Source organism: Berghia stephanieae, chromosome 1, assembly GCF_034508935.2.
Source record: "Berghia stephanieae isolate SIO BIC M18660-M18661 chromosome 1, UCSD_Bste_1.3, whole genome shotgun sequence".
Classification (NCBI taxonomy): domain Eukaryota; kingdom Metazoa; phylum Mollusca; class Gastropoda; order Nudibranchia; family Aeolidiidae; genus Berghia; species Berghia stephanieae.
The window spans coordinates 47986958-48010189 of record NC_088360.1 but is presented as its reverse complement, the minus strand read 5'-3'; the positions used below and the strand labels follow the sequence as shown (position 1 = coordinate 48010189).

Here is a 23232-nt window from a genome sequence, read left to right as displayed (position 1 = left end):
GCTCTATATAAGAGCTCATATCTTTCTAATAACGATAGAATATGGTATAATTATACTATTATTTATAAATAAATATATATATATATATATATATATATATATATATATATATATTTGATGTGTGTGTGTGTGTGTGTGTGTGTAAAATGGACAGTTTACTTTATTCGTAGTTTAGGCACCATCATGGCCTGATGTCATTTTCATCTGCTTTAAGAAGGAATCATAACATGTCAAGCTTTACGGTCACATTGAAACAGTAATGCCGACCGAGTATATAACATTATAATTTATTGAAAAACTTATTGGAGAACCGGTGCACAAAACTAGAACGCTCCGTTTTAGCATTCTGCTATTTTTCTTAAAGAGCATGAATAATCTTTTGGCATAACATAAAAGCACGTAGTTTTTTGTTTATTTTTATTATTTTGAACGGGGGTTACCTTCTGTGGACAGTGACAAATACAATTTCTACAGTTTGGCCAGGTCTATAACTTTGACTTCTAGATCCCTGATCTATTAACACTTCTTTTTATGAGACTTCTTTAGAGACTCAGGCTGGAGGCATGCTTGACATTTTTCTTGCCAAAAACCCACTGTGTTTCATTTCTTTGCATGCCCATAATAGTTATAACATAGTTGACGAGAAAAATAAATGGCTTATTTGAAACAGTCGTCAAACATTCATCACTGACATCATAAACACAATTGCTTAACCAACTGCCGTACTCCAGAAAACCGCTTCTTTAAAAGTTTGGCCAGAAAATTCGACCTTCAAATTAATATCGATCGATTTAAATAATCTTCATCTTAGCAACAAAAAAACTCTAAAACCTGGGACCTCGCGATGTTTTACTTAAAGTTTTAGAGATTTTGCCAAGATGAGGATAATTTAAATATGTCGATATTTGAAGGACTAGCATTCTGGGCAATTATTGAAATTTGTGTTTTTCTGAAGGACAGCAGTCAACTGGCTAAGGTCAACGCGTCCGTGTCATTGAACACTTGAAACGATTCCTTTGTTAAACTAGTACATAGACGAGGTCGCACAAAGAGAAAAGCGTCTGGACAAGCCGAAAGTCGTGAGGTTGTTTGGTAAGTTGTCTAGGGATCTGTGATCTCTTCTCATGTAGGTTTCCTACCGCGAGAACACCCCCACCAAAAAAAAAAAAAACAAAAAAAAAAAAACAAACAACAACAACAAAAAACAACAAAAAAAAACAAACAAACAGAAACAAAACAAAACGATAACAAAAACCAAAAACAAAGCAAAACAAAACAAAACATAAAAAAACAAATAAAACAAAAAAAAACAAAAAACAAAAAAACAAAAACAAACAATCCTTCGCCTCGCCCCTCGCCCCCCCCCCCCCCCCCAAAAAAAAAAAAAAAAAAAAAAAGCAAACAAAAAAAAAACAAACAAAACACACACACAATCACCCCCCCCCCCCCCCCCCCAAGAAAAAAAATACAAAAACGGAAATAAAAACTAAGACATTTTCTTTTCTCTTAGAGACAACCAAATTAATATTTACCTACATTAAATACTTTCAAAGCAAAGCTGTCATAATAATAATTTTGATAATAAATATCCTGAGCATAATGATGATAATAATGATGATGCGATGATAATAATGACGATAATAATCGTGATAATAATGAGGATAATAATAATAATAATAATAATAATAATAATAATAATAATAATAATAATAATATAATAAACGATAATGATAATAAAAACTAATAATAATAATAATAATAATAATAATAATAATAATAATAATAATAATAATAATAATAATAATAATAATAAGAAGAAGAAGAAGAAGAAGAAGAAGAAGAAGAAGAAGAAGAAGAAGAAAATAATGACACAAAACCAAATAAAGACAAAACAAAACAAAACAAAACAAAAACAAACAAATAAATAAAAAAACTCAATAAATTTGCATAAAAATATAAAACAAAACAAAACATAATCCTCAAAAAATCATCAACAACAACAAAACAGCGAAAAAAACAAACAAAACAAAACAAACAGTAAAAGAAAACAAGCCAAAAAACACAAACAAAAACAAACAATCCACCCCCCCCCCCCACCCCTTTAAAGAAAGGAAGCAGTCTTAAAACGAATTTATTAAACATCTTGAATTTAAATTTGGAAGTCATCTAAATCTATGAAAAATATAAAGTTAAAATTTTCTGACCGAAATGAAAAGAAACTGTTTCTCAAGTTTACGTAATATTTGTCTGTGTACGAGTCTCCTGTTCAAATACAAACACAAAAAAAGACAATTTCAAAGACTAAATAACATTTCCTCAACACAAACGAGTTTCTCACCGTATGTGCTGACGCAAGTGAACTCTTCTATTCAAAAACCCTTGTCGAACCTTAATTAATATTATGATTTTATTCTATTCGCATGTATAATCGACTTCTGGCCTTTTCTGACATTTCGAGTCAAGTACAATTTTAACATTCACAGTCGGAGTTATCGGATCGATTCAATAGAGAAACCCATAGGTCAATTGATTGATATTGATCACCGGATCCAGTAACAATGAAAGAAATCAAAGAAAAGCAATGCGATAAATATTTTCTTAGGTGTATTTTAACGTCACAAACTGATGACATTTCTCCCTGTATACTGCGCATAAACCCGCATATGAATTACTTTTCCCGAATCATTCGAAGTGAAATGATGTTGAAAACATATTCTTTATCCAGATCTTCTTCCTAGTTTTGTATTGGACATGTGATTAAATGGATGCAATCATTAAAGAGTAGAATTAGTGATTATTGCATGTGTTTTGTTATTCATTTCTTAATTAAAGTTCTATATTGGAAAATGTGCATATTTTTAAATAAAGTACTAAAATGAGTTTAACAGAACTGATGTGGTTATAACATGAGTGAATTTCTGTATGATGTATATCCAGCAACCCGAATCAAACTTGAGTGGATCCGAGCCTTGCTTGAGAGTTCTTGCAAACGTTTGATGAAAACGAGATAGTTAAGTATAGTTTCAAATATGTGAGTGATATATCAATTTAATTCATCCTGTCAGTATTTATAAAACTTAACTATTTGGTCTGGCCACCCAGATATCGCTGGAGTTGTAGCTCAAATTTTAGTTTTAAGAACTTGAGCTTTTGTGTAGGGCAATATCCACTAACTGAGCTCAAATTGCTTTGAAAGATCTCCCAAGCCAAATACAAGACTGAACATGTTGTGTTGTGAGAATATGTGAGCATTTTTCCGAGGACTCAACTTTGCGCCACCAAAAACGGAACTCGAACCAGGGATCTACGGGTCCGAAGACAAGTGTCATACAGCGAGACCAACATCTCTCTAATGAACAAGCTTTATCAAAATGCACCACAACATGAAGAAAATATGCATTTTATAAACTTGATTTATCTTAAAATAAACTATAATAACTAGACGTCCACAGTATTTTTATATCTTGCTTTGGTGATTTAGTTTATTTATAAAGTTTGGCGGAATATAGGACTTATGTTATAAGGTCTATCCTATCTTAGTGACGTTATGAAAATCAGTGTTGCATGTTATCTATAGGCATTAATTCGTGGTTTTAATAATGATGATGATAATAATGATGATGATGATAATAATAATAATAATAATAATAATAATAATAATAATAATAATAATAATAATAATAATAATAATAATAATGCTGAAAACATATATAGGCACCAGACTCTAAGCGCTTAAATTACAACTTACTTTGGCTGAAACATAACGATAAAATATTATTATCAAAAACTTCTCTTTAATTGGATCTGTGATCTTCCAACTGGAGTATCTCATAATCTTCATCTAGTTATATATACCCTAATAGCTTGATTTTGGCCGAGGTAAGAGTGGTGAGATTGTATTTTAATGCTTTTTATAATAATAGTGATGAAGTCACTTCCCTGATAATGACGCATGGTAACTTAGTAACTGGCTTAAACTATCGGAACAATGAAGGACGCCCTTATGAAATATTTCTCCGACGAGCATAAAAGTGTATCCAGAGGATAAAAACATTATAAATATGATCATGTTTTGACTTTTATACATTCTGATCACATGACATATGAAAAGTTCTAGCCAGCATGAAGAATACAAAGTATCCATTTTCTTTGTTTAGAACCAGGCTGCTCGCCGTTGCTGGGCGACGTGACATCAGACTATTGAATCCAATTCCAAAACACTTTAGCAAGGCCATTGGTGAGTTCCACGTACTATAATGATTCCATTTTGTTGCCTTTATTTTGACAGGCTGACGCAACGATTCTTTAGTGTTTTTAATCGCAGGAATAGATCATAAAATCTGGTGTATTGAAGAAAAAAAAGTCAGTCCTCAGTCGAATGGCAAAACATGCAAAGTATCTTCCCAAAGGACAAATCCTGCCTGACGTCTCGTATGAATGATGTGTTTGGCATTCATCGAGTAATTTATCATGCGTAAACCCGTTTGACTTTATTCCAAATACAAGTAGCAAATCGACAATGGCGAATGTAGTTTATTTATTTATCTATTATTTATTTATTTATTTATTTATTTATTTATTTATTTATTTATTTATTTATATACTTATTTATTTATCTGTTATTTATTTATCAATTTATCTATCAATTTATTTATCTATTATTTATTTAATCATTTATTTATTTGTTTATTTATTTATTCAGTTTCAAATTAGAATTGCAAATTCTATACACAGATCATATCCAAATATATAACCAAAAGGCTATTCATTTGGTGTGAAACAACTAGTATCGGGCTAGACGTCTAGACGTCTAAATCAAGAAATGAATTTGATTTGCGCTCCTTTCAATTTGTCGCTTTTGTCAAGTCATAGACAGACAGTTTGATAGAAACTTGACATTCAGTTATGTCACAATAGATGATAAAACATAACAGATCATATCGATTAAGTATAACACAAACGAGATCTATCTCGGGCGTTTATGATAATTGGGTATCTCAATATTTTGTCTCTCTATTTTTACCTTCGACTTTCCAAACGCTCTCGAAATGACGTAAACATATGTGTAGGTCTGATAACCGGATGCAATTATGGGCTCGTTTTAACATTGTTTCAATGGGCAACATTTTGCGTTGGTTTGAAAATATTCTTATTACAACAATGAGGCCATACCAATTTGGATTATCGGACCTGTAAATAAATACACGTCGCCTCAAACCGAAACTTAAAAAAGTCTCAGGTTTATGAGTTGTTGACAAGTTGAGGGTTGTTATAGTCGATCGATATTTGAAATAAAGTTTTCTGAGAAAAATGAAAAAAAAAAGATTATTGTCAGATGCGAGCAGAGCTGTGACCGAATGGCTGGACAAATTTAGGTCCTTCAATTTGTTATTATGTCAGCGTCCTATGTTGAACATGTCACTCGATCCTGTCATGCTCTGACAATACTTGTTTATAATTTGTCATTTTCATTTTAAAAATTCACTTCAAACATTGATCTCAAGCTTGAGATATTTTGACAAGTCGATGATCATTTTAATCAATATCGATATTTTAAGTAAAAATATTTCTGGTCAAAATTTAAAACAAAGGAGTTTTGGCAGTGTGGCAGACTTATTCGTATCGTATCTTATCGTATCGTTTAAGAGCTGATATGTTCTCAAAACCTTTAACTGTTCTGTGTAAGTTTTATTCATAGATACAATTTATCAATTCTACTCAATGTCAATTAATTGATAATATTGAGAATTAATTATCTAATACATAAATCAGTTTCATGTTATATTCAATATTCGTAGTATAATTCACTCTATTTACATTTTTATTCATACTAAAACCAGGGTAAAGTCTGTCTTCAGAAGCTTTAGCGTCTATTGCAAACTATTTTCATTATGGGGTCTCGGTACTGTGAAAGTTGAGATAATAATTAATTGTTAGGCGACAATTTCTACCATTGAATGGGTAGTGATAAAAGTTCAATAAAATGTAATGGCTATAGCATTGTGCCATTGAGTAAAATACATTCCCACATTAATCCACCCGACCCAGGTTTAGATGAATATGATATTGAGTGCCATTGTAAATTGCATAACAGAAAGTATATCACGTAGGTACGACATAAATTATAGGAATAGAACGTTATAAACATTATCTCGGTAGACTCATGCCTCATTAAATACTCTGACGCAGTACTTGTCAACATATGTGTGTGTCTATGTCAATATATTGTATTGTTATAAATGTGTAACCAAATAACAAATTGCCACTTTTTTTATAGGACAATAAGGATATTATTATTATTATTATTATTATATTATTATTATTATTATTATTATTATTATTATTATTATTATTATTATTTATTATTATATTATTATTATTATTATTATTATTATTATTATTATTATTATTATTATTATTATTATTATTATTATTTTATTATTATTATCATTATTATTATTTGTACCCACGAACAACTTTTACTTGAAAGCTTGAACACTCCAGTCGTCACAAACACTAAACATGTAAACCCCCTACACAAATGAACACAATACACCGGGTTGAAAAGCAAGGCCTCAACCAATGTTTTGTTTATTCATCTTAACAGCGCCACTGCCACATTATCTCATTCATCTGTAGTGTTTCATTCATTCTGTTTTGTTGATAAAGGGGAAACCCGTAACGTTCATTTGATCTGTTTTTATAATTAAATTGAAGCTTACATTCAATTTCAAATTATTATTTATTTCTTCGAGCTTCGAGCAGCAACATTTACATTACTATGTATAAAACACAACATTTCGGTTCATTGTGACTTCCGTGGCTTCAGTATTTTGCGTCATTGTGAGGTGGATTGGGCAAGGAAATCGTAGATATGCTCTATATTATCGTGCTTAATTAATGATATTGTGACCGTCGATGAAAGTGTGGCATGCCTTAGTAGATTAGATCAATACAATGGACCACCGTTCCGTACATTGATAAAACGCAATTTTTACATCTTGGCCAGAAAACTTTTACTTCATATTAATATATCGTTCAATCAAAATGACCCAAAACTTGTAAAAAAGAAAATAAATAAATAAACAAAAAATCTCGGCACTTTCTTAAAGTCTCTGAAGTTTCGAGATAAAGAATTATTGACAAAGTAGGGATCATTTTAAAACTATCGATATTTGAAGTAAAAGTTTTCTGACCAAATTGAGAAAAGACGTTTATTAAAGTAGAATACTCAATACTAACACTGCCACACTCTCAAACACCCCCCCCCCCCAACATATTTTAAAATGTGTGGCCAGAAAATCCGTCCTTCTAATATCTATCGATTAAAATGACCATCGTTTGTCAAAAACTAACAGGAAGTCCCAAGTTTGAGAGTTTGTGACGATATTTGAAGGACGAATTTTCTTGCCAAAATGTTTAAAATGTGTTGTTTTTTTTTTTCCGAGTGCGGCAGATAAGATCCCTCAAATCGTTTGCTTCGTTGGAAGATCGGATAAAGGAAAATATCCAATAGAACACAGCGTCGTCTTTGATAGTTCAACCTTTGTGTCAATATTTGATCAGAGAGTGGCTCTATCTTTCCCATACCTATTGTTGACACGACTTAGACTAGTCGGTTTTACAACACATGCGCAATTCTAGAGAAATTACAAGTTAACACTTTCTTCTCGCTTTATTAGTTGAGGACAATGTAGACTTTGACATACAATACAGGAAATCTAAACATTCAAGAAATACAGATATTAACTATTGACTGATTCAGGTAGGATGGTTATTATTCCTAGATTCATTTTAAAATAGTTGAGATGATACGGCACTGGAAGAGTTGTATAAAGGCGGGAGTAGAATTTGTAGGAATAAATATGACCAAAAAATATCTCATTATGTTATCACTTTTTGTCTGTAATCTTTAAAGTTAACCTCCTGTAGTTACACAATTCATCCAGTAAATTGTACAAGTTATACCGTTCTATGGTACACCGACAAAACACTTATTTTCATTTTGACTAGAAAAGTTTTACTTCAAATGTCAATCCATCTCGACAACATTCCAAGAAGGTCATTTTTGAGACTTTTTAACAAGTTGGGGATCAATGTTTGAGGTAAAGTCTTCTAGTCAACATGCAAAACAAGTGTTTTGTCAATATATGGCAGTGTAGGTGTAATTAGAGTATGGTTTTACTTTACATATGTTCAATACACTCAAGACTTGTTCCGTTTTGTTGAAGTGTTATATTAATCTGATATGAATTTCGTCTGATATTCAAGTTATCTTTTATAAGTAGCTATCTTTATGTGTATTTCTGATTAAATTTTCGTCATTATTAATTTTACTTACGATTTATAGTTTGTTTCCCTTTAACTTACGTATATAGATAGTTATTGCCTAGATGTCATGAATAACTCCCGAGGATAGCACAATGTGTATCGAAATGTTTATCTTTGGTTTCAATATTATATGTGCGATGCATTTTTGTACATACTTTTAATTACATTAGATATTGCTTTCCTTTCATCGTTATATTTCCCACCTTGTCGTTATTTATTTCACTCTCTATTCTTCTATCCAACAACGGTCATTAGATCTCAAACAAAATATGCACACCGACACATATTTTTACACACACACACACACACACACACTCACACACAAACAAGCAACCCAACAAACACACAGACACACAAACAACTACAGAAGCACAATGCTGAGAAAAGTAAACACATGCGTACAACAGTTATAACATAGATTGGACACGTAAAAAACAGATGAATTACATAAACTAAAATAAATCAATCGAAAATTATGGTCTTCCCGACGCCCACTTTATTTAGGGCGTCTATTGATTACGTTTTATTATACGTATCTAGTTCAAGTAGGATCAACAGACATTAATACCCAGAATTCTAAATCTATTTATGCTATATATATATATTTTTAAACATAGTAAGTTCCAAATATGTGGCCGTCGAGTAGGCTAATTTATACCTAATGGTCTCATTCAGGTGAATATAATATTGAAAGGGCTATACATTTTGATTATGAGAACTGCATGTCGATTAAAACATGGTCTACTTTCCCATCAAATAATTTTGGAACGTGGTCTTAAAATTGATTTATAACAGACGAACAATGGTAAAAAAAAATGAATAATTAAAAATAAAAAAAAACAAAAAAACAAACAAAAACAAAAAAAAAAACAAAAACAAAAAACAAAACCTAAACCAAACTTAAATATCAAACGAATATTAATAAAGAAAACAAACCCCTAGACAAATATAAACAAAACAAAACAAAAATTAAAAGAAAAAAGAAAAAGAAAAACAAAATAGGAAAAGAAAGAAAGAAACCGATCAGAGCCATCGGAAGTTCATGAAGCCAGAGTTGATCCCATGTTTGTTGTGGAGGGTAACAATTATTACTCCCTACCCGCTATGACAGCATGCTAATCGGCCACAAAGTACTTTCTTCCAGATCTATCAAACCAACACCCAGCTAGCCAATCGCTGTAGTTTTAACAGAGAGGTTAGAAAAATAAAAAGAACCCTCGACTAAGCCCCGGATCGACACAAGCGTTCTACCAATTGAGCTATTGAGCCCCCCTTATAAATGGATTCAATCCTTAGCTCGTGAGAAAAATTAACTCAAGCATTGCGCAATAACTTCAGCAACAGCTACACGGCACCAACAACATCACAACCACCACCACCACCATCACCACTACCACCACCACGATCATCATCATCATCATCATCATCATCATCATCATCATCATCATCATCATCATCACTATCATCGTCTTCGTCGTCACCATCCTTTTCTTTCTTGTAAAATAACAACTATCCTTATTATTTACAGATATGACCCGTTTGCAACTTGTGAATCCATAGTGACAACGATATGTATAACACCAAAATGAAGACATTCGGATCCAACACCTTCCTCATTATATTTCCTGCTTTATGCATCGTAGCCGGTAAGTAGTGACAGGAAATGTTATATTAGTTGCTTGTTATTTTTTAAAGTGTTTTTTTTTAAATTGAGATTTTATATAGGACAATATCCACTAAGCTTGCCCAAACCCCTTTACAAAATGGTCCCTGATCAAAAACACGAACCAAATAGAACGTGACACGACGACAATACAGTTTTTTTCCCGACAGAGACAATGTTGTTAATGGCCTGGTATTCGTTTTCCTGAGAACGATGAAAGAATGTGAGCAAAGAGTCTTTTCCAAGGACTAAACTATTCGCCGAGCGAAGTTCCTATCCGAAAGCGAGTGTCCTTGCTGAAATCAAGAAATTCACATATAAAAACGCTCAATCTGGCGGTTGCATCAAAGATAATTCAGGTAGACTCCTCTTTGAGGTGGAAGAAATCGCCAATAGATGGAAAGAATACGTGGAGGAGCTATTCAATGCGGACAGAGGTGACAACCATATACAGTCCTTTCTACGGGGACCCACAATCCTAAGATCAGAAGTAGAGAAAGCCCTATACTGCATGAAAACAGGGAAGGCAAATGGAATAGATGGGGTGTCAACAGAAATGCTGCAAGCACTGGGTGAATTTGGTGTTGATGTGATAACGGACCTTATGAATGAAATATACGAGTCAACGCACATCCCAGAAGACCTTCGCACTTCTATCTTCATACTGCTACCCAAGAAAGCGGGTGCAATTGAGTGTTTGGACTACAGAACAATCAGTCTTATGTGCCGTCTACTAAAACTCCTCCTGACAATCATCCTGAAAAGAATCTCGTCAAAAGTAGATCGTGAGATTTCAGAACAGCAAACTGGATTCAAAAAGAACAGTGGCACCAGGGTGCCAATTTTCGACTTAAAAATCCTGTCAGAAAAATACTTAGAGGTCCAAAAAGACATATATGCCTGTTTTATCGACTACTCAAAGGCATTTGATTCTGTTAGTCATCAGAAACTTATCCAGGACCTTGTGGCAATAGGTGTGGAAGAGAATGATGTGGCTCTAATCGCTAATCTGTACTGGCAGCAAAAGGCTCAGATAAAAGTGCAGGCAGATACAACAGATGCAATTGAAATCAAGAAAGGAGTACGCCAGGGATGTGTTATGTCTCCTTGCTTGTTTAATTTATACACAGAGTCTATTTTTCGGCAAGTAGAAACAGCACAAGGGTTGAAGGTTGGTGGCCACAACATCAACAATCTACGTTACGCTGACGATACTGTCCTGTTGGCGGAAAGTAAGGAAGACCTACATAAGCTACTTTCAAAAGTGAACGAAGAGAGTAAAGAAAAGGGGCTGTTCATGAATGCGAAGAAGACAAAAACAATGGTGATAACAAAAAAGAAAGAGCCCATAGACATAGATATAGAAATAGAAGAGTGTCCAGTGGAACAAGTAAAGGAGTTCACGTACTTGGGGCAGTTGGTAACATCCGAGGCAAAGTCTGACAAAGAGATCAGGAGACGAATAATGCTGGCCAAAAATGCGTTCATGAAACTAAAGCCAATCCTCAACAACACAAATATCTCCATCAGAACACGAATGAGATGCACCAAATGCTATGTGTGGTCCATTTTCTTTCATGGTTGTGAAACGTGGACACTAACCGCACAGACAGAACAACGTATTGAAGCTTTTGAGATGTGGACGTACAGGAGAATACTGAAAATACCTTGGACAGCAAGAAAAACAAACATCGGAGTCCTCGACCTAATGGGCCAAAAACAAAAAGAACTTCTTTTGACTGTGAAGCACAAAAAGCTGTCATATTTTGGACATATGTGAAGACATGATAGTCTCGAAAAAAGGATAATGGAGGGAAGAATTGAAGGAAAGAGAGGCAGAGGAAGACAAAGGAAATCCTGGACAGATGGCATCAAGGAAGCTACAGGACGGCACATGGCAGACTGTAACGAGGCTGCAATGGACCGTGAAGGATGGAAGGCCATGACATCCGACCTCTGGAAAGAGATGGAACCCGGGTAAGTAAGGTAAGTATTCGTTTACCTGAGAACGATGAAAGAATGTGAGTAAAGAGTCTTTTCCAAGGACTAAACTATTCGCCGAGCGAAGTTCCTATCCGAAAGCGAGTGTCATTCCACAAATCTACATAGCCGCATTATAAGTCTTCCATTTCAACTAGCACGCTTAATTCCCTAAAAGCGGGTAAGATTTTACTCAAAGCTGACATGGTATCTTAGTCTTACCATGTTCACTAAGAGAGCAGTAACAGCAATGTTATTCACACCTCCAACTACCGCCGCCATAGCACTCGTTGCCCTTCATGATGAGATATCCTCAACCCCCCTCCCCCACCGTATTAAACAAAGACAAAACAGAAACACTTAGAGATTCTATATTTAACGCAATGTTCACTAAATGTACTCAATGCCGTTTACTAGGAGTTATAAGCAAACAGCAACACCAGCTACACGTCGGACGAAACAGGCGTTGTTGTGATTTATATTATTTTCGACAACGAACCAGTCTGAATAAAGGGAGTGTCACACCACAAGACCTTAAAAGCAATATAAAACATAAATATTCATTTTGTACTGAACATGAAGCCTTTTAAACATTCGTGTTTTGAAAATCAATATTAAGACTCGATATAACAGCTTTATTTTTTTCAGATTAGAACAAAAGAAATCTCAATGTGTTTAAAACTAATATCTTTTATGAAATTGAAAGTAGGAGAGGTGTCGATGGGTATTGTTGACAAGGTCAAAATTCTTAGATTCAGCTATCAGAACTGTCGATGGTCACCAAAATAAAATAATGATCCAGTTATTAATATGTCAGATGGAAAAAAATTGGATCTATTCGACAGTTCCTTTCTGGGGATGTTACCAAGAAATTTGGCGTTTCTCTTTTATTTCCAAAGCTGGATTACTGCTATGCTATGTTGTTTGGTGTCTCGGAAAATAAACTCAGGCGACTGCAGACGGTCCAAAATAATGCTGCCAGATTGGTCTTTCGAAGGTAGAGGGTTGATTCTGCCAAACTACTCCTTCGAAGATTACAATGGCTGCTCTTGAGAAAAAGGTCAAATTCAAAGCATGTGTCTTAGTTTATCGATGTTAGGAAAACACTGCCCCTCCATACATTACAGATTTCCCACAACTCGATCTTTTCGTTCCTCCAATGACATCACCCATTTGGCTTTCCCACTCATTCGTACAAGGCGCGAACAAGGCCCTTTTCTCATTTTGGTCCATCTGTATGGAACAACATTCCACAGAGCATACGGGAGTCCAAATTATTGTCTGTGTTCAAGGAATCCTTGAATATAATATAATATATATTATAATATAATAGTCCCATACTAAAAGCTCATAAAACCATCACAATGGAGAGAGATATAAAAATGATTTTTAAAACAGAAAAACATTTTAAAAAACACAACAAACAAACAAAACAAAAAAATGACCATACCATACCATGTCATGCATTTTCTTTGATTTTGTTTTGTGTTGATGTAAAGCGCCAAGAGCATCACGGTTGTGGATACAGTGCACTCTATAAGAGTCTATTATTGTTATAATAATAATAATAATAATAATAATAATAATAATAATAATATATATAATATATAATATTATTATTATTATTATTATTATTATTATTATTATTATTATTATTATTATATTATTATTATTATTATTATTATTATTATTATTATTATTATTATTATTATTATTATTATTATTATTATTATTATTATTTTATTATTATTATCATCATTATTATTATTGTCATTATTATTGTTATTATTATTATTATTATTATATTATTATTTATTATTATTATTATTATTATTATTATTATTATTATTATTATTATTATATATTATTATTATTATTATTATTGTCATTATTATTATTGTTATTATTATTATCATTAATATTATTATTTATTATTTATTATTATTATTATTATTATTATTATTATTAATTATTATTATTATTATTATTATTATTAATATTATTATTATTATTTTATTATTATTATTATTATTATTATTATATTATTATTATTATTATTATTATTATTATAATTATTATTAGTAGTAGTAGTGGTATAAGTAGTTGTAGTAGTAGAGTAGTAGTAGTAGTAGTAGTAGTAGTAGTAGTAGTAGTAGTAGTAGTAGTAGTAGTTAGTAGTAGTAGTAGTAGTAGTAGTAGTAGTAGTAGTAGTAGTAGTAGTAGTAGTAGTAGTAGTAGTAGTAGTAGTAGTAGTAGTGTAGTAGTAGTAGTAGTAGTAGTAGTAGAGTAGTATAGTAGTAGTAGTAGTAGTAGTAGTAGTAGTAGTAGTAGTAGTAGTAGTAGTAGTAGTAGTAGTAGAAGTAGAAGTAGTAGTAGTAGTTTGTGAGGAGAGAACATTCCATTTGCAAATTTACTTTTAGAATTTAAGAAATGAAAATTTAGGGAGCAGGCAATGCTGAAAGATAGAAAAAAAATCTTCAGAGGTGTGTACGATATCAGGAAGTTTGAGGTTCGATCCCCGGTCAAAGAAGGCTGATTCTGTCTTTTCTAAGAAGAAAGCTAAAGCTTCTCGGATTTTTATATTCCACCAGTGCCTGCTTTTCAAACTTCTCACTTTCATAATTCCAATTTCCAATTACAGTTATGAGTTCATTATCGTCACATCGAGCAGCATTCCAAGATGCATCGAGGTCACCTCGCTGCTATCTCTTATTTGAATCTCTCCCGTGACATGAGACGTTGGGTATTAATTACTTTTGAACTTGAATGTAAACTCTACATTAATCGCATCTGATTAATGGAGTATTAAGTAATAGGATTATAACTTTTGTATACTCTGTTTTTACCCGGTTGACCCTTCATTTTCTTTTCCTTTTTGATTTCCCAGTGACAGGTCTTGAATGTTATCAATGTACAAACAGCGATGAAGACTCATGTAGCGCTACAACGACATGTTCAGCAGGACAAGTATGTAGCAACAAGGTCTTCCAACGATACACGTTGACCACTATTTATGATAAGGTAAACATTTCATATTATTAACTTTTTAAAATAGAGAGTACAATCATTAGTTATCATTATCTTGTCAAAGTGATACAAAGCCACTAGACGCCGTGGTCTGTAAATAGTAATGAACAGAAATGAATAGAACAAAATCCCAAAACACGGAACGTTTCGGGCCTCTTTTTTGTAGCTATGTGGTCTAGTGTAATGACACTCGCCTTCGGACCGGAAGGTCCCGGATTCGGGTACCGCTCCGAGCCAATTTTTAGAGTCTCCTCCTTTAGCATTTTTACCTTAGGGTAAATAATATAACTAATTGAAATTAGAATATCCACATATTGTTTTTAATTGCCCTGGATGATTGGCATCCATACTTTACACTTGTGGGATTTTAATAGCTTTGATTACCATAGATTCTTTTTCCAGGGTTGCCATACAATTAGCGCACCTCTGTGTTTTTACTGCCAGGTGCTCACTGATTCTTGATGTTCAAATCTGAATGAAAATGCTTTTTCAAATCTGCTTCGTACTATTATCAGAGCTTTAAGTGCTGCCCACAATTGACTATCAATGGCATAGAAGTATAATATAGTCCCAAACATAAAACCATCACAATGGAGAGAGAGAAATGAAAAATGATTTTTAAAACAGATAAACACGCCCCCCCCCCCCTTTATTAAACAAAAACAAAACAACAAACAAACAAACAAACCAAAAAAAAAGATAAATCACCATCCGGCCAATCTCCTCCACCCATCATTGTAACGTGACAATAATATTTCCTTTTTATGAACTTGATGATAAGACTATATTATTTAGATTTCATCGATGCAACTTGAGCTCGTTAATGTTGTTGACATACATCACTTTTTTTTATTCGTTTTGCTAGTGACTGTATGATTAACGTAAATCCTTGGGATTTCAAGTTCTTAGTCGTGGAAACAAGTATAGACATGTCTGGCCAAACAAGGTTATTGGATAGGAAATATCATATTGGAGAGTAATATCCCTTTTTACTTAGGGTAGGTCGCCCGAAATCCGTACGCTTTTTATATATTTTACTTAGGGCAGGTCGCCCGAAATCCGTATGCTTTTTATATACCTCACATTCTAACAACTCTAACTGCAGATTAGATCAGCTTAACTCTCCACATTTTGAGAAATTCATTTATTTGACGTCTTTTGATTGGTTTGATGATATGCAAATATATTTGAAGTATAATATTGGTTAATATAGCAAAATGTCTGATAATAGTTTCCCAAACCCACTCGCCCAAATACGTACGCTCATGTCCCAAACATGTACACGGCCTGTCCCAAACCCGCACAGCATTAAATTTATAGTCATACAGCCTAATATATTTTCAAAATAAAAAATGAGAATTATATGGTAAAATTTCAGCTTTATATAAAAGCTTTATATGTTTATTTTACTGACAAAACAGTTATGTAATTTAATATATGTGCTTATCATTAGAATCAATTGTACACGAATGGAAAATATTTTTACAGAATCGATTTGTTTTAGTGGTGCAAATTAAAAGATTGTGTAACAAATCGTGGTAGACCACTTGGTTTTAGAGTGGAAAAGGAACCAAATTCATACAAGATCGGTTTCCTTCATATCAAATTACGGTGTGAGAAAGACACAAGTGGATTACCTGTTTTGCTGGAGGAGAATTTGGAAGGAAGTATCAGATTGCGGCAGTTTGACGGGAGAGAGAGTGGCAGCGCAACATAAGCTTGTTATTGAGAAATTGGCATTTGGAAAGAGGAAATTTAAAAGAGAAACAACGTGAGGGAAAAACACGATGGTGGAAACTAAAAAAGGAAAGCAAAGAGAAATATTTGCTACGACGGTGAAAGGAAGACTAGGAATTGATTTCCAAAAGGAATGGAATAGAACTGCATATACAATCAGCGAAGACGTGTCCAAAGACGTGCCCACACAGAAAATAAAATCATCTACTATTATCAGTCTGCTACTCACCTCAATAACCCCACACAACTATAATCTCCAAACCAACCCCACCCCCCTTTCTAAGCGGATCATGTGCACACCTACACATACAATACAATACAAAACAATACCTAATAAGAGCTAAATTAAGCCAATAGTGTGGTCTTCGGTGCCCTATCACAGTGATAAAAAATGATATGCATTAGTAAGACATAAAGTACAGGATATCAAAAATAAAACAAACACAAATTACTCGTCGAATTCAAACTGGTGTTCTAATTCTCTATTAACACAGTTCTTATAAAGGTTGACATTTCTCGCAGTTCTTGAAGAGGCGTGGAGAGAGTTCCAAATATCTACGGCCCTGAAAATTAAAGAGTTGGCACGTATTCAGGTCGAACACCGGCCTTTGAAGATAAGGATCGTGATTCGTGGAGAAAACTGACCGGCAACGTGCTCAAGAGCACAAGCCACGATCGATGATGATATTATATATATATATATATATATATATATATATATATATATATATATATATATATATATATATATATTACTTCTCCATGTGTCTGAGCTATTGGACACATGCAAATATTGTACTCAAAAGGACATACATAATGAAAAGTGTTCACAGTTTTTGAAACACCCAACATTATACTAACTCATTTTCTTCACCTTGACCCATGGGTATGTTTGTAGCTGTCATAAACAAAGTAGCGTGTTTATATTTATTTTTTTAAAAACATCCAATCGTTGGACAACAAATCTTGTGATCGATGTCTCATTATGACAAAAAAATAAAAACAAACAAAAAACCTGAATATCGATCGCTCCCATTATTTTTTTTTATTTTTTTTTGGCAAGGGTGTAAACAATGTTATGACTGCATTTTTGGCCACCAATTTGATGGTTCACCGGTTTCTAACCATTAACTAATCAGAAATCGGATAATTTCCTGCCATTTACCCCGTTTCGTCCCCTTGACTATTTATTTCCTGTGTGAAAAGTCCCCAGATACCCTTATTATATGTTAAACACACAAATAGGTCAGGCCCAGATAGTGAGTATTTTTCACAATATTTTGAGCATCGCAAAACCTGATCATCTGTGACGCTCAGGATCTTTGGGCTGTTTACTCCTCGGTTCACGGTCAGCGAATACTTTCAGGGCCAAAATGAACTTTATTTTAAATTTTCCAGTCATGAATAAAACAACTTAAATGTTTATTGGAATAGTTTTAATAGAATATACAATAACTGACATAATTTTAAAAAGTGTATGCACTCTGTTGATCGAAGAACTGAATTCTCATGCTATAAAATAATAGTTGAAAAGGCATCCATGTAGCTTGACAGACATAGCAGCAAGACGCCAAAGAGGAACCATCAATTTAGGTTATTTTTAATGCATCAAATGTATGGATGATATATTTTCGATATAATCACAACTTGAATTCACTTATGATTTTGAATATATTTTTATCTTCATTCCCTGGGAATCAAAGGTCACAGTAATCTGTACATTTATAGGCGTGGATGGCACAATAAGATATATTATTTGACGGTATTTTTATCTTCATTCCCTGGGAATCAAAGGTCACAGTACTCTGTACAATTATAGGCGTGATTGGAAAAACAATATCTTATATTTGTTCATCTACGAATAATTTTGAGTGTAAAATATGCCGTAAGAACTGGCAATGAATACAAACAAATAACAACCAGGCCATTGGAGATAATTTGTTACATGTCAACAGATCGTGTCAATAGGACATATCTCGATTTCTTTTCAATTAAAAAAAACCCCAGCTAACTGCTGTATTCTGGAAGGAAACGTATTTAAAAATTTGGCCACAAAACTCGTCCTACAAATATCGATCAATTGAAATAACCCTCATCTTGGCAAAGAAAAAACAAACAACCCATACCTCGCGAAGTCCCAGGTTTGAGAGGTTTTGTCAAGATGAGAGTCATTTCAATCGATCCATTTTTGAATGGCGAGTTTTCTAAAGGAGTTTTTAAATACATGTTTTCCAGAGAACGGCAGTTAACTGATTAATTTATTTTTTTTAAAGAACAATTACAACCACAATTAAGATATTATGCTTTTGATTCAGATTCTCTGTAATATAAAGTGAGATCGACGCAAAGGAAAAAAAAATATTATGTGTGATTGGATGTATGTATTTGAGTGTATATATATGTGTGTGTGAAAGAGTGTCTGGGGTCATGTGAGGAAGGCGTTAACTAGTGTCAGCCAGAAACATTTATTGAAAATATACAAGCACAGAAACTGTATAGTGATTCAATCCAAGCTGCAAGAGTGCATTATCTTTTAGAAAATAACCAATGATTTCTTTTTTCTTTTCATAACACACACACACACACACACACACACACACTATCCAGGTCCCAGGTTTCAGATTTTTTGCCTAGATGAGGTCCATTTAAATCGTTTTCTGGCCAAATTTTTTTATAACTATATTTCCATACTGTAGTTAACTGGTTAAAAGCCCGATTCCCTCGCCACCCCTTGTGTTCTTATGCAGATTAGCCCGTCCAAGCTTGTTCGTCGCTGCATTGCCGCCACTGCCACCTGGGTTATTCCTTTCTGTTCCGTAGAATACACACTTAACAAAAATTCCCATCCCCGGAGGTTAATAAAGGGAATTATATTCCATTTTATTTAATCACATTATATCATTTCCATTATGTCTGTTTCACAGGATTGCATGAAAAGAAGTGACTGTTACTCCTTGGAAGATCTCAACACAGATCGTTACTGTTCAACAACCCCATCTACATGCACGTACTGTTGTGGAAGCAACCTTTGTAACGGAGCTGAATCTAATACGTTTATAAAGACAACGCTATCGTGTTGCAAATTATTGACTTTAGTTATTACAGCAGCATTGTGGTCTTCTGGGAGTTAATTGTACCATTTCTACATTTTCCTTTATGATTAATATGATGAAACCGAATTTAATAACATGATTTCTTGTGATGACAGAGATCCAGATATAGGACTAGTTAGCTATCGGTCTGGGACGTTATCAAATTCTCTCTATGATACAGCAAGATCTTTATTTTCTTGTGGAGAACGTCCTCAATTTGATACCATATTGTGTTCTTGATTAGCACATGACTTGGTTGGCAATAGCTTCTGTGGCGACTATGGTATTAATCAAATTTTGTTATGGAAAAATCCAGTAGACACAAGAGCGAATTCAATTATCCTGTTACAAAACCAATGAAAAGCTGATGATGAAGCAATCACAAACAAACAAACACACACACACACACACACACACGATAATTATACTAGGTATGGAAAATGCATTTGGCCCACCAAGAAGATATCCATAAAGGGTATACGATTCAGGAATAAACTGTTAAAATGTCATAGTTTGTTTACCTATAACCTTAAAGTATAACAATGAGTTAACGTTCTAAAAATGTCCCAACATGTTTGTCACTAATTTGTTTTTATAAAAGAAAAGCAAACGGCGACCCGACGAAAGGCTATAATTACCTGGATTGTATAGCGAAGAGGGCAAAGGCTATTCTAAGCATTCAGTTTATTATAGATCAATTAAAGCTATGTTATATCCGTCCTTTGTCAGCAAAATCCTACGAAGGCTTCTAAAGGCGTTTTAAAGCTACTTTTAGTAACACCACATTCCACACAGTACCTCAACTTGTGTTAATGCTATGCGTATACGTATAATACTCATTGTTCTGCCGCCCGTTGAATCATCCTGACACAAAAAGAATTTGTGTGACATTTAACGTTTATTGATAGAACGAAATTCACGTTACTCAACTCTTTGTATTATATTTAGCCAGGCATTTTTGTGAGTAATCCTCACTAAACTGAAACTGCATTAACCAGACTATAAACGTTCAAGATTACACATGGCTTTGTGTACTGGTCCGTTAACTTTCCGGATGGCAATGCTGTGAGTTTCTTAGCCAAGCGCATACTATCTATAGTCTGATGTCATTTCTTTAGGTCTTATGATTGTCGTTTAGTAGTGCTCAAGGAGACACGCGATTCCATTGGTTGGCCTATTGAATACAACTCACGATTTGTGTTCTTTTGTGGCCATGGACTTGTGTTTTGACGTAATTTTTTTTTGCCAGTATCAGGCTATAAGTTAATGATGTCGACGGTCAGAGAACTTATCACTCAACTTGCAGTCTAATAAAGAGCTGAGTGACGTCATCTTCATTCATTCTGTAAACAAAGAGATAGTGGAAGGGAACATAACCACGCCCCTCGGACAGCCGTTCGAATGTAAACAATAAATGGCAATTGGATTCAGTAGTCTGATGTCACGCCTCCCGGCAACGGCGGCCATCTTGGTTCTAAACAAAGAAAATGATTACTTTTCATTCTTCAAGCTGGCTAGAACCCTTCATATGTCTTGTGACCAGAATGTGTAAAAGTCAAAACATGATCAAATTTATGGGATTTTTTTCCTCTGGATACGCTTTTATGCTCGCCGGAGAAATATTTCATACGGGCGTCCGCCATTGTTCCGATAGTTTAGAGCCAGTGTTGCTAAGTTACCATCATCATCATATCTTGTCGCGCCAGTGAGTCAGCCAGTCCCGGGCAGTCTGGTTGCATTCCCTCAGGTCAACATTGGTGCAGTGAGGTCCCAGCGAGCATTCGGACAGGATGTGGTCCATGGTCTGTCTGGGGTGACCGCATGGGCATTCAGTGCCCGGTGAGATTTTCCATTTAAAGAGGTTGGTGGCGGTGTTTCCCACCTTTGCTCTAGCTCTGTTCAACGCCACCCATTCTTTTCTCTTGAGGTCTGTGCCTGCTGGGAGCTTTTCTGTTGGGGGCTGGAGGGCATCGTTTGCTGTCTTGTCCCATTCTACCCATTTGTCCAGGCGGAAGAATGCTGAGTGGTCTGGGTGAAGGCTCTCTACTGTGAGGAAGCTTTTTCTTGATTTGAGCCTGCTTTTGGGGCAATTGTGGTCATGAAGGGGGTGTCTCTGGTCCATTTCCTGCTTGTATTTTTGTTACCATGCGCCATTAGGAAGGAAGTGACGTTACGACTATTGAATCCTATTAGTGATAAACTAAGCAAACGATATGGTATCACCATCGATAGTATGCGTTTGAGGAAAGTACCCATTAGTTCTTCACGCCTGATCAATTGTCCCATCACAAAAAAACTATGTGTAACCTTAAACGTTTAGTCTGCTTGAGAGAATCTAGTGAGAACGAATCACGCAACTTGTGTTCTCAGATCAATAACAAAGAACCGAGTTATGTCAACTTCCTCCGTTCTGTCGTTTGCATAGATAGTATGACACTGACGTTCCTCAATCTTTGTTATCGCTTTAAGCCATCCGGGTTTATGACTAATTCTTACTAAACTATTAATCAGACTTAAAACCTTCAAGGTAAGACATAGTTTTGTGTGTCGGTCCGTTTTACTTCCGGATAGCAATGTTGTGAGCTTCTTAGCCAAGCGCAAACTGTCGTGGTCCGAGCGGGCTTGATTCTAGTATTTTGATTGGTCAAAACTCTACTGGTAAATTGAGCGACATTACCAATATTCTTAAGTGGATCGGGTTACCATTTAACTCTCTCTTTACCGATCATTTTCAGTATTTTCCCAAAATGGCAGGCTTACCCAGTGTCACAAAGTGACAATGCCAAAGAGTGAGTCGGTGGTCTGCAGAACCTCCGTCCCAGTCAATGGCCTTAAAGGGTTGCTAACGTCCAACAAATTGACCAGCCCAACAAACTAACAATCAGAGAATGATAAGTAAATTTTCATATTTCATATAATTTATTAATGCAAATTACTCTCTCACACTCTCTCTCATTCGCACATGTAATGACGAACACTCAATTCACTAGACAGTAACGATGAACGTGGAACAATGAATAAATCACATAAGTCACAAACAGATTTCACAAGAAGGTGGGGCCCCTTACCTTTACAGAACACATAGAACACAATATGAACTGTCCGTCACAGGTCCGTCAGGGCTTCTTCCTCTTGTCGAGATGATGCAGTCTGTCGTCCTTTCTTCTACTGTCACAATTTGTACTGTCCAACCTCTCTTTGAATCTAGGCGTCGGCCTTATAACAATACAACTAAAATGTCCACGGCTTTGGCCGGATATGAACAATATTCATATGGTATAATATCGATGGCATCGGCCAAGGATAAGGCGATTAAAATGTTCTGGCTTTGGCCACAAATCAAAAGAAGAAAAGTCTTACATCCAAAATTCAAAAGGGTTAAAGTTAATTCATATAATAGTT

The 23232-nt window shown here is 34.4% G+C and overlaps 1 protein-coding gene across 2 annotated transcripts; it reads left to right on the top strand.

The window, feature by feature from the left end:
* The first annotated feature begins 3946 nt into the window (after positions 1–3946).
* Positions 3947–23183, top strand: LOC144976612 (uncharacterized). 2 transcript variants are annotated; one of them, XM_078920915.1, is made up of 4 exons: positions 3947–4237; positions 9860–9977; positions 14862–14995; positions 19663–23183. In XM_078920915.1, exons 2-4 carry the CDS (start codon positions 9902–9904, stop codon positions 19867–19869), a joined length of 417 nt encoding a protein of 138 aa, XP_078777041.1. In that variant the 5' UTR covers positions 3947–4237; positions 9860–9901; the 3' UTR covers positions 19870–23183. The 2 variants fall into 2 exon arrangements, with proteins under 2 accessions (XP_078777041.1, XP_078777035.1); XM_078920909.1 differs by lacking the exon at positions 3947–4237 and adding an exon at positions 7587–7765.
* The last annotated feature ends 49 nt before the right edge of the window (positions 23184–23232 follow it).